At 67.3% G+C, this 11,974-nt stretch overlaps 1 protein-coding gene across 1 annotated transcript; it reads left to right on the top strand.

Annotated features, from left to right (window-relative positions):
- The first annotated feature begins 4,766 nt into the window (after window positions 1–4,766).
- Window positions 4,767–5,576, top strand: LRRC3C (leucine rich repeat containing 3C). Its single transcript, XM_050911905.1, has one exon. It carries the CDS (start codon window positions 4,767–4,769, stop codon window positions 5,547–5,549), a length of 783 nt encoding a protein of 260 aa, XP_050767862.1. The 3' UTR covers window positions 5,550–5,576.
- The last annotated feature ends 6,398 nt before the right edge of the window (window positions 5,577–11,974 follow it).

Below are 11,974 nucleotides of genomic sequence, written 5' to 3'. Positions count from 1 at the left end.
CGGGGTGCCCTTGCCGGCAGGGCAAGGTGTAGGGATGCCGGCGTGCGGAGGCGGGGGATCCCGCGGGAGCAGGGGGGCGGCGGGCGAGGTGCGGGGATGCCGGCGTGCGGAGGCGGGGGATCCCGTGGGAGTTGGCCCTGCTTTGCAGGAGAGCCACGCGCGCACGGCAGGCTCTATTTTTATCCCCGCTCCTGCCTGACTGAGCAGCTCCCTCTGCGCGGTGACATCTAATTTAGCAGCTTCCCCGCACCCCGCTGACTCCGCACGTGAGGAGGAAGCACAATGCGACAGCTATTTTTAAACGCCCATAAATATTAATCCCTCTCAGTGATGCAGCAGGCAGCCTCTCGCTGCCGGTGCGAGCGCGGGGGCGGGGGGGACCCGCTCCCTGGGCTCCCCAGAGCGGGTTCACCTGCCCAGGGAACCCCGGCACCGGGGGGCGGGGGGTTCCCCGGGGGGGGGGGATCCGGCCCCATCCACTGGCCGGCAGCTGCCTGGACCAGTGTTTCCCCCGTGGGAAACAGTGGGGCTGTTCCCATATGGATTCCCGGGCCTCCCCCCATGCCGGGGGGCCGTGCTCACCTCCCGCTCTCCCAGGCTGCCGGTCCTGCTGCCCAGTCGATACCGGCTATATTTAGCACCAGCAAGAAGCCGGTGCTGGTTATTTTTAGCCAGCCCTGCCGCGGCAGGGAAGGGTCCGCGCGGGGTCGTGCTGCACTGCAGGCGCTGGGTTTTCGGGCTGGTGGGTGCTGTGTTCCGGCACGTGGGACCCCCGTGGGGTGCAGCCCTGGTGCTGCTCCCGCTCCTGGGGTCTCTGCCCGCTGCCGTGGTCACCCACCAGCTCTCTGGGTCCCAGCGTGAGCTGGGACTTGCCAAAAGCTCAAGCACCCCCAAGCCCCCGCCTGCCGCCTCAGCCCCTCGATTCCCGCAGGCCCTGTCCCACAGCAGACGGCTGTGTCATCCGGAGCTGGCCCTGCGCTGCCGCAGTCCCAGCACTGCTCCCGCTCCGTGCACAGCTCCCGGCAGCACTGGGACCGGTGATGGGCAGCACGGGGCTGCTCCGCTCCCCGGCCAAACGGGGACATGCCAGCGAAGGTGCCCAAGAGCACTGACCGTGGCTCCCCGGCTGCTGCCGTGTCCCAGGCGTCGGGCTCGGGTCCCAGCCCCAGCGATGGACAGACCGGCTGGACTATCCCAAGCGCAGGCTCCGTCGGCAGCCCCGGAGCCCCTCCGGACCAACGGCTGCCCCGGCGTGTGCCAACCCTCCGTCCTGGCAAACCCTCGCTGGCTGCAGCACCCTGAGGCGCAGAGCCTGGGGCAGGCCGGGCTCCCACCGTGCCGCCGGCTCGGCCCTGGCTCCGTCCTCTCTGCCTGGCCCCAGCTGGAGCGCGGGGGTCTCCCCGGGGAGCGCGGGGGTCCCGGGGGAGCGTCTGGCTCCGGCCCTGCCTGGCTGCGCCTCTCCCGTCAGGTTTTGTTCTCCTAATTGAGCTGAGATCCAGGCCAGGCGCCTCGTAAACGGTTTATCCTCCCTGAGCAGCGGGAGAATGTCAGCGCGCAGGGCTGGGCTCTCCCTCCAAGGAGAACCGGGGACGGGGCACCGGCGGCCGCCGCCGTCCTTGCTGCAGCATGGCGAGGCCATGGCCTTCGGCCCCGCTGCCCGGTGTCTCGCTCCGGTGCTGGTGGGCTGTGGGGAGCAGCCCCGGTGGTCACCCGAGGCGGGGGGGGAGGCGGGGGGGGGGGGTTCGGCCGAGGCAGCGGGAGCCCTCTCCCCGCTCGGTGGTCCCGGGCGCACCGGGGCCCGGCCCGGCCCGGTAACGGCGGCCGCTCTCCATGGTCCTGAGCCGGCCCCGCCGGTGTCCCGGGGCGGCGGGGCTCCGCTCAACGCCGAACCCCTGCCCAGCCCAGCGAGCCCCGGCCCGGGCAGCTCGGGGCTGGGCCGGGGGCCCGCTCCGGCCCCCCCCGGGGGGGCAGGCAGGCTCCTGCCCGCCCTGCTGCCCGCCGCGGCTCGGGTTTCCCCGAGTAAGCGATGCCGGTACCGGGCGGGGAGGCTGCGGGCGGGAGGGGGCACCTTGACCCCACCGGGGTGTGTGTGTGGGGGTCCTGCTCCCCCCGAGGGGCTGGAGAGGGGGCGGGGGGGCCCTGGGCCCTGGGGGGCGGTGGGGGCAGAGCCCGGGGGTGCAGAGCGCCGAGCGCCCCGGGGGCGCGGGTGGGGGCCGGGGATGCCGGGGCTGCTCCCACGAGGGTTCGGGGGGACGCGGCGGGGCGGGGGGCGTGGAGGTCCCCGGGAGCCGCTGGCACCGGCTGCCCCGGGCTCGGGGGTCCCGGCAGCTCCTCGCCGGGTCTCCCCGGTTTTCGCCCCCCCTCCCCGAGCTGGGGACCCAGGGCAGAGCCTCTCCCGCGGAGCGGGGGGATGGAAAGCACCCGGGTGCGCGGCCGGGGGTGCTCGGCGCTGTACGGCTCCCCCCCCCCCCCACGGCGGGGCGGGCCGGGGGCGGGGAGCCCCGGGGAGGCCCGGGCGGAGGATCCCGCCCACCGGCCCCGCCGCCGCCGCCGCCGCCGCCGCCGGCTCCGGGCCCGCCGCGCTGCGCGGGGCGCGGCCGCTCCGGCCCGGGGCGCGGGGCCGCTCCGCCGCCGCGGGGCTGCGTACGGCAGGTGAGTCCGCACCGGGACCCCCCCCCCCCCCCCCGGCCCCCGGCACCGGGAGCGGGCAGGGCGGGAAGCGGGGGGGGGGTCCCCGGCAGCGCCGCGCCGAGCTGAGCTTCCCCCGGGGAAGCACCGGGGCTTCCCTCGCCCGCAACGCCCCCGGTGCCGAGCGGAGCCGGCGCTGGAGCGGGGCCGGGGGGGAACCCCGGGCATCCCCCGGCTTCGCTGGGTGCACGGCGGGTGCTGGCACCCACACAGCTCCGCCGCGGGCAGCCCGTCCTGCCCCCGGGCAACTCAACCGTCCTCCCCGGGGCTGGCGGCGACCCCCGGGGTCGGGCTGGGGACCCCCGTGCCCTGCTGTGGGCTGGGGACCCCGGCGTTGTGGCAGGCGGCTGGTTGCGCCCGTCCTCGCTGCGGTGCGTGGGCCGGAGCACCTTGGCTGGGGACCATCCGAGCCCACCGTGGGGCCCTGGAGAGACACGTCCCACCCGTGGGGGTCCCCCGGCCCCCCAGCTCCCGTGGACAAAGCACCCCCTGTCCCAGGTCACTGGCTCCCAGCTCAGACCGGTGGGTTTCCCGCGGTGCCGGGCTCTGCGCTGGCCCCCCGGGCAGCAGGAGGGTGTCCCCAAGGGGCAGGGTTTGCCCCAGGTTACTTCTGGGAGACTTGGGGGGCCGGTTCCCCCGCCCCACTGATGTGCCAGCGTGGGGCCGGGTTCCTGGTGCCCTTTGGCTCCTCTGAGCCCTGATCCCCGCTCGGAGACCTCGAGGAGCCCAGGGGGAGCCGGCAGCGCAGGGGTCGGCTCCGCACTGGCGTGACCTTGGGGTGCTCTGGCACGGTTGGGCTGTGTTATGGTGCCCAGCAGTCAGGGTGCTCGCCCAGGCTGCGCTACCAGGGCCACCCTCGGGCGGGCACCTCTGCCCCTCACTGGGGAGCCCCGGTCGGCACCCAGAAGCGGGTTTACTGGTGGCAGGGTGCTCCGGGGAGCGGCGGGGTGGTGGGACCAGCAGGCAGGCTTGCCCAGGAGGTGCCTGGGCAGCACAGCACGGGGCTTTCCGCAGCACAGAGCTTTGCCTGACGGGGTGCCACAGGGTGCCCTTTTACACCGGTGTCGTTAATCGTGGGATGGTGGGAGAGCACCTGCGTCCTGCCGCCATGGCTGCGCTGCCACGGCCATGCTGGGGACAGTCTGGGGCCCCTGGACGTGGCGGGACCCACGGCTGGGAAAGCCGGGCAGCGCGCTCGCAGGGCTCAGACGTGGCCCTTATCTGCTGCCACCACCCTGGGAACTCGCTACACACTCAGCTCCAGTGAATTTCCTTTTTCTGTTTTTGTTTCTTTCCTGCTGACGTTTTTCCCCTCCGGAATAAAGGGCTGGATGGGGACCATGGTTACGGGATGGTGTGGGCAGCCCGACCCCGCGGCCAGGGTGGCACCGGGCAGGGGACAGCGGTGCCCAGCCACCCGCCTGCGCCGGTCCCCTCGAAAGGGGAAAACCCGGCGTGTGTCTGCGTGTGCCCCGGGCGCTGCCGGAGAGCGGAGCCGGGGAGCGGGAACCTGCTCGGCCTCTGCCCGCACGTGTTTTCCATCGCGTTCCCCAGGGGCTGCCTGCAGCGGCTGCTTGCCTGGAGCCAGGGCTCGCTCGCTGGTGCGTCCCGCCGGTCGCCGCTGCAGGATGCGTCGGCCTTCTGCGAGCGAGTGAGCGATCAAACCGGCGGTGACCTTGGCGGGGCGGGAGCTCACCCCCGCCTCTGGCTCAGCCTGAGCCGTCTCCGTTTGTTACAGCCCAGCTGCCGGCACGCAGGAGACGTGCCTTCCCTCGGCCCCTTGGGGCCTGATCCTGCCGCGCAGGAACCCTGAGCGAGGCCGCTGATGGCAGGGGATGGGGGGATGCATGAGCCGTGCCGGCTGGCCCTGGCCCTGTCCCGGTCGCTGTCCCGTGGCCAGGCGGCGCTGGGGCAGGCGTGATGCTCGCAGCTGGCACAGCAGCGGTCCTGCCTCTTGGCACACCTGCTCTGACGCTGTCCCCTTGCCGTCTCCATCTCAGATGCGCCGAGTCCAGCCGAAATCACCGCGGGCGAGAGCCACCGGGCCGGCGGCTACGTGACGAAGGCAGCGCGGCACCATGCCTGCGGCAGAGCGGGTCCTCCTCCGCTCAGTGACCATGCGGCTGCTCCTGCAGAGCCTCCTCCTCCTGGCCTCCTGCCTCCGCTCGGCCGCCGCGTTCCCCAAGGGCTGCTACCCCTCGGAAGAGGAGGGGCTGAAGACCTTCCGCTGCAGCAACGCTCGGCTGACCGAGGTCCCCAGAGACATACCCAACGACACCAACAAGCTCTACCTGGACTCCAACCGAATCCCCTTCCTGCCCCGCGACGCCTTCCGGGACCTGCCGCTCCTGCTGGAGCTGGATCTGTCCCACAACGCCATCGCCAGCGTCGAGAGCGGGGCTTTCCGGGGCCTGGCGGAGCACCTGCGCTCCCTGGACTTGTCTTCCAACAGGTTGGTGTCGGTCAGCAAAGACGCCTTTAGCAACCTGAAGGCCAAGGTCAACCTCTCCGACAACCCCTGGCTGTGTGACTGTCGGCTGCAGGAGCTGATCCGCACGGTGGACCTGGTGGCCGGCTCCTCGGGCGGCATCGTGTGCGACTCCTCCGTGCAGGAGGAGCACGTCGGCAAAGCTTTCCTGCAGGTGATCGCCGACACGGACTTCTGCAACGTGTACAAAAAGACCACGGACATCGCCATGCTGGTCACCATGTTCGGCTGGTTCGCCATGGTGATCTCCTACCTGGTCTACTACGTGCGGCAGAACCAGGAGGACGCCCGGCGGCACCTGGAGTATCTCAAGTCCCTGCCCAGCAAGCAGCGGAGGTCGGAGGAGTCGTCCACCATCAGCACCGTGGTGTGAGGCACCGGCATCCCGCAGGACACGGGGACCGGCAGAGCTGGGGATCGGCCGCTCCGCAGGCTTGCCATGGCTGCAGGAGCTGTCCCGAGCCACCGTCATCGCACAGAAATAGTCACGGATTTGTTCTGTTCTCCTCGGGGAAGCGGCGTCTGGCAGCGGGAGCCATGGCCGGTGAGGGCCTGGCTCTGGCGCAGCGAGGGACGAAGCGGCTGCAGCCGGGGGCGGTTATCGGCAACGAGCACAGAGCAGCCGCGGCACCCGCCGGCTGCCTCTGCGTTATGAAGGACCGGAGAGACCCCGAGCATCCCCCCGGCACGCAGCCGTTGCTCCGACCGACCCGGACATTCAGACTTCATTTAAAACTTTTATATTTCCCTTGCAGAGATCCCTCGGGGCATTAACGAAATCAGTGTTTTAATCCCTCCCCGGCTTACCCTTGGCTGCCCGAGGGATGTTCCCGGCAGCGCGGGGCAGCCTGGGCCTGGCTGCCTGCCTGGACGGGCAGCGGGCAGAGCTGGGCTGCGGGGAGGAGCGGTACGGCCGCGAGGCCGGTGCCCTGCCGGGTCGCTGGCCCGGGGAAGGTCACGGGCTCTGACCGCAGCCCGGCGGGACCGAAGGACGGGGCGGGAGGTGGGGACGCATCGGTTGGGAAAGGCAAGAGGCAGATCCGGGGGTGCCCCGCTCCGGCTCTCGTGCTGGACGGTGCCGCCCCATCTCCCATCTCAGCCCCCGCTGCTCCCCACTCCTTTCCCGGCCCCCCAGGGCCAGGCGGAGCGAGGGGTGTGGGGGGCCCCGCTCGGAGATGGGGCGGCTGGTGGGCAAACCCAGCGCCTTCCCCCTCGGAGCGCGCCGTTCCTGTAAGAAGCAAATGGGGAATAAGAAGCAAACGGGGAATGAGCTCCCCTGGGGCTGAGCCCTCCGGGGCCGCCAAGGGATGTGGGTGCCGATGGAGCGGAACCGAGGGGTCCAGGCGGTGGGTCCAGCCCTGCTGGGATGTCAGGGGGAGCGGGTTTCCCCTCGGTGCTCCCCGGGGACCGCGCGGGTGGGTGTCTGCAGCTGGGTAGCACCCCTCGCCAGCCTGCTCCCATCTGCCGCCGGAGGAGAGCTCCCACCTCTCACTCAAGGACTCACAAGCTGCCGACCGGTCACTGTGACGGGAAGCGGGGATGGAGGGAGCCGCCGCGGCTCCTCCGCCCTCTCCCCACTCCCGCGCCGCTGGCAGGAGCCTGAATCTCCCCTAAAATGCCCCAGTGTCCCTTCTTGACACTTCCAGTATTGGGCTGCAGGTTCCTGGTGTCGGTAGGTAGAGGCAAGGCTGGGGTGCCGGGGGCCGGCGTGGGTGCCCACCTTTGGGCGTGCAGGGTCGAAGCGGCGACTCAGAGCAAAGCCAGAGCAGACCCAGACTCTTCCAACCAAGCGTCTGGCCCCTGAGAGTGCTGGTTTTGCTGGTTTTGCCCTTTTTTTAAACCAACTGAAGCTAAATTGCCTTAATTCACCAAGAGCACCAACCAAAGCTGCTTGAACATCCTCTGTACCGGGCCAGACCCGGCTCCGGCTGCCCCGGCGCAGCAGGAGCTTATGGCCAGGTCCGGCCTCAGACCCTGGTGCGGGCAGCGCGTTTCGGCGCAGGCAGGGCTCCGGCCCCCGGCTGCTGCCCGTCCTCCCGCGTCCCGGTGTCGGCGGGAGCCGTGGGACGGAGCTGGCCGGGAGCGGCACCCGCGCCCTTCCACAAGTGCCTACTTTCCCAGCGCAGACCAGGGGCTCTGCAATGCACAAGCGCCTCAGCCCCAGCTCCAATCCGGGCGTCCCCTGGGCCCGCAGCCCCCCGGCAGCTTCCCCCTCCATACAACCGGCTGCGGAGAAAAGGGGCTGGGGGGGACCGGACCGAGCCACCGTGACCAGCTGCACCATGGCCGCGGGCGCCGTTCCACCATGGGCATCCCCGGGCGGCCGCTCTCATGCCCGCGGCGTGCGGGGACACCCGGGACCGTCTCACCCGATACGTGTTTTGTTTAAGGGACCTTTTACGTTCTTACTTTATACGACAATAAAGTTGGCTTTTACTTTGGAGCCCGTGCCCGGCGTGTGCTGGGGTGTGTGTCTGCGGGGGGCACAGGGCGCTGCTCCGGCGGCAGCTGCGGCTTTGGGCTGAGGCGGGCGGCATCCCCCCGTGCCAGGGCCGCCCCGGTCCCCGGTGACATCCTGGCCGCAAAGGAAGGGCGACGGGCACCCACGACAGCCCGTGTCTTCCCAGAGCCACGGCCGGCTCTGCTGGGTGCTCCTGGGCTGGCGCTTTCAGAAACACGATACTCGGTCCCTCTGGTAACCCTGCCTTCGCCTTCAATAAATGAACACCCCGCGGCTCAGCTCCTGCGAGCGCGGCTCAGGTCACCGGCACGGTGCCGGTCCCTGAGCCGCGTTGTGCCGGGACCCTGTGGGGCGGTTTGCGGGGGCCCTGCTCCGCTCCCTGCCCTCCCGTCCCCACCGGACCAGACCCAGGCATCGTGTGGCACACGGGGCAGGGACCACGATGGCCGGGAGGGACAAGCCCTTCCCAATGCCCGTGGTCCTCCCGGTCCCTGTGAGCAGCCTCTTTGCTCATGGCATCCGCAGCGGCCCCGTACTGGTTTGCCGGCACCTTTCCCTGCGCGGTGCATGCCGAAGCGTGGTGCCGCAGAGGGTGAAACCTGGGACCTAACGCAGAGTGACAGCTCCCGCTCACGGGACATTAACCTCGTTTGTCACTCGGCTGTCTCCAGACGCAGGGCGGCACGGCACGGCCGCGACAGCCCGCAGACCCCGGGCTCCCGAGCAGATGGCTGCCGTCCCCCGCCCCGGTTCGCTCCCCGGGGACGCTCCTCCCGCGGCCCTGGGAGCAGCTGGGGAGGGCTGGGGGACGCAGCAGGACGGGCGGCCCCGGCTGCCACCCCGTCCGCGGGGCTGTGGCTCCCCGGGGTCCTGCCGGTGTCCCCCCACGGGGCTGGATAACACCGAACCCCCAGGGACTGCGGGGAGGCTTCTCCGAGTTGCTCCGAGCCTTGAGTCAGCCGGGGAGGGGACAACCGCAGCCATCCCCGGGGGACGATCGCAGCCCCGGGGCTGGGGAATCGCAGGAGGTCCCCTGAGACAGACCCCGACACAGGCGGCTGCTCCGCGGGACGCCGGCGAGGGCGCGTGGCAGGGCCAGCACTGCCTGGTGTCCTGGCAGGTCTCGTCCCCAGCTCTGTCCCCTCCCGTGGCACAAAAATCTGCAATAAGCTTCGGGAAAATACCCTGCTCTGGGACGGACTGAATTGCATTGGATTTGTGCTGTTCTGGGTATTTAATCAGGTGTTGCAGGGAATGGGGAAGAGCAGAAAACCGGGATTATGGGAATATTTGCAGGAGGTGCCTGCGGCTGAGCCGGGGTGTCGGAGGGGTCTCGGGGATCTGGCCGAGCACAGGAGGAAGCCTGGGGCCAGCAGCCCGCCAGGCGCCTTGGACAGCTCATGTCCCAGGGAGAGAGTTTTCTCATCTCACTATTTGCTCTCCAGCAGCGAGCTGCTGTGGGCAAGCTCCTGCCGGGGAGCTGGGAGCCGGCGCTCGGCCTCGGGGGGGCCGGGGGGGCTCAGCGTTAAAGTCAACACTTTTCCTTAGGTGAGGAAATATAATCATCCATTTTATATACTGCATTTCTGGGTAATTCGTTTCCTGATGTACTGTAGATTTATCTGCTGGGATCAGCAACGGGAGAATTAGCAGCGTGACCTCCTCCTGCACCGTTCCAGCATGCCGGTAAATCTCTGTTATTAACTTCCAAGGTGCTCTGCCCTCCCGCGCCGGGTGGGTAATTAACTGGCCTGCCCAGGGAGGGCTCCTCTTCCTCTCCGGGATGAAGGAAAATGTGTCACTGGGGCAAGATTGAAGAACCGGGTCCTCGCTGGCAGTGACGCCTCTTCTGCCCGCCCGGCCCCGAAACCCCGCCGGGAGCCCAGGGCGGGAGCGACGCTCCCCGGGAAGCCAGGCTCTGCGTCGCCCTCGGCTCCGCTGGATGTTCGACTCTTGATGGAGCTCGCTGGCGGGCAGCCTGGCTCGCGGGTCCGTCCTTTCCGCAGCGGTGACGGAGGCTCTGCTCCGCGCCGGGGGCGAGCGTTTTGCTTTTGCAGGGGTCTGTGTTTTAGAAGAAAGGTAAAGCAATATTTTTCTCAGCCCGCGAATGAAGCGTGTTCAGCAGTCGCGGCCCCAGACTGCATCCTGAACTTTTAACTGATTAGATTTAGAAGAGGAAAGGAAGGATGTCTAATTGTTTAATTTCCACAATTATAAAAATATTTATAAATAATTAGAACTGATGGCAGCAATTACACTGTGATTAAAGCTGGTCTACACTTCATCAACGGCCCTTCAGTTATGTAGCCTTATTTATTTATTTTCACCACAAAAAATCCATTTACAGTGGCATTGCTGCCAATAATGAATCATACTTACTCACTGCCTGCAAAGGACTCATTAATCCGATGATGTTGCTTGTTATAGGAACGGTGCTGTGCAGAAAATGTGGTCGCTGGACTTCGGCAGGAGGAAATTTAATTTCAGCGGATAGGAAACCGGTGCAGAGCTAAAAATCACAACATCTCTTCCCGTGCGTGCGGTTAGGAGCTCAGCGTTTAAGCTGGCCGCCCGCTCCCCTCCTGACTCGCCGTTCATTTTCCCTCCCGTCCCTCGTGCACGCTGGGCATCGCCGGGCAGAGGCAGCATTTCTCTGATCGCCATTTTTTTAAGACGAGGTTGTGCCTGGTAATAAAAGAGGGAGACGCGCAAAGCTTCCTCTCTCGGAGGGAAACGTCCTCTTTCCAGGCACTTTTCCTGCCTCGGTGGGAGACGCGGGGCCGTTGGCATCCGTGGGCTGGGGCTGGTGCTCGTGTCTGTCCCGTCCTCCCGTGGGAGCACCGCCGGGCTGGGTGCTGCGGCTGCGGCACCCACTGCCTGCCCGCGGCCTCGCTCCAGGCCAGGATTTAGGTGCCAGAAAGCAGCACAAACTCCTTTGTTTGTTTGTTTTTTTTTTTTCCCCTCCCTGGTTCCAGTTCAGCAGAGCACTTGAAAATACGCGTAATTTTATATAAACGATCGGTCCCATCGAGGAATTCGCCGCGGCTGCTGTACCTAAACAGACTTTGCCTTTCACGCGAGCCCCTCGGCTCCCAGCCGTTGGCTTTGACTCGGCAAAAGAGCCGATCCCCTTCGCGCGACGTCCCAGCCCTCCTCCCGCCTGCACGCGAGCGCGGCCGCACGTGGGATTTCATCTCTCCTAACACACGTCCTCGCCGAGGCCCAGAGCTGCATCCCGGGATGTCCCCATGTCACCCAGCCCAGAGCACCCGCAGTGTCAGCTGGGGCTTCTTGGGGACAGAAATGACACCCTCGACTCTCGGCCAGGCTTCGTTTTCAAGCCAATTTCTACCAAAGCGGCTCTTGGACCGGGTCCTTGGGGGAGTTCCCGGGGGGATGGATTAGCCGGGGCTGCACCCGGTGTTTCCTTGGCTCAGCCCTCCCGGTCCGAGGTGGGATGAGTTCCCGGGATGTGCCGATCCCAGGGCACCCGGTCCCGCTCCTCCCTGCCCTCCCTCCCCGCAGCCCCTCTCCTTACCATCTGCCGGGCAGGCTGACGTTCTCCGTCGCGTCGAAGCGAGCTGCGAGCTGCAGCGTGTCACGCTGGCGTCTCGGGCAGCCCTGCGACCTGGTCAACTCCTGTCGATTTAAATTTAGAGGAAGAGCTCGCTCGTGGGTTAATGGAGATGCTGCGGGGAGTTAGGAGACAGCCTTCCCACTGGGGCCGAGGCGTCACCGTCACCCCGGCAGACCCGGTCCCGTAAGCGGCTAGCTGGCGCGGCAGCTCTGCAGTGAGTGCTTTAGCGTGTGTTCACTAAGTGTTTCTCAAGTGGTTTATTCCAGGCTGGGAAAAGGCAGCTCCGATGTTAAAACACTGGGCTGCGGCTTCCAGTTGGCGGATTATTTTTGTCATTCGTGGATGTTTAAAAGTGCTCGAGCACGGTTGGTACGCAGCCTGTGGGAAGGGCCGAGTTACCGGAGGCCTGGGCGGAGAAGGGGACAGGAAGTTTTAAGTTCTAAATTTATTATTTGCGAGAATTCATCACTACTCTTGAGGTGCTGTAACCGTCCTTTGCAGAAAGCGAGATTAGAGCCGGGTGGTTGGGGCAGGTTGAAGCGGTGCTTTGAAGGGCTGAGCCTCGCAGGAGCAAGCAGGGGTTCCCCCGCGGCGCCAAGAGCATCAGCTACAGCCCACGCTTCCAAGCGGAAGGTGCGTAAAACCGGAGCAGAGCAAAAGAAGAGGATTTAAAGCGGCGAGGAAGGCTCTCGCGATTCCTCGTGAGCTATGGCAGCTGCGGGAGGTAGAGAGCGATCATAAAAAGTAAAGGTGAGGCGAA

The sequence above is a fragment of the Gymnogyps californianus genome, chromosome 28 (assembly GCF_018139145.2).
Source record: "Gymnogyps californianus isolate 813 chromosome 28, ASM1813914v2, whole genome shotgun sequence".
Lineage (NCBI taxonomy): Eukaryota > Metazoa > Chordata > Aves > Accipitriformes > Cathartidae > Gymnogyps > Gymnogyps californianus.
Note: the sequence above shows the minus strand (reverse complement) of the source record. Positions and strands in the feature narration are given on the sequence as shown.

Bases quoted from the DNA above. Each gene is read 5' to 3' on its own strand.
- LRRC3C (XM_050911905.1), top strand. From the start codon at position 4,767: ATGCCTGCGGCAGAGCGGGTCCTCCTCCGCTCAGTGACCATGCGGCTG.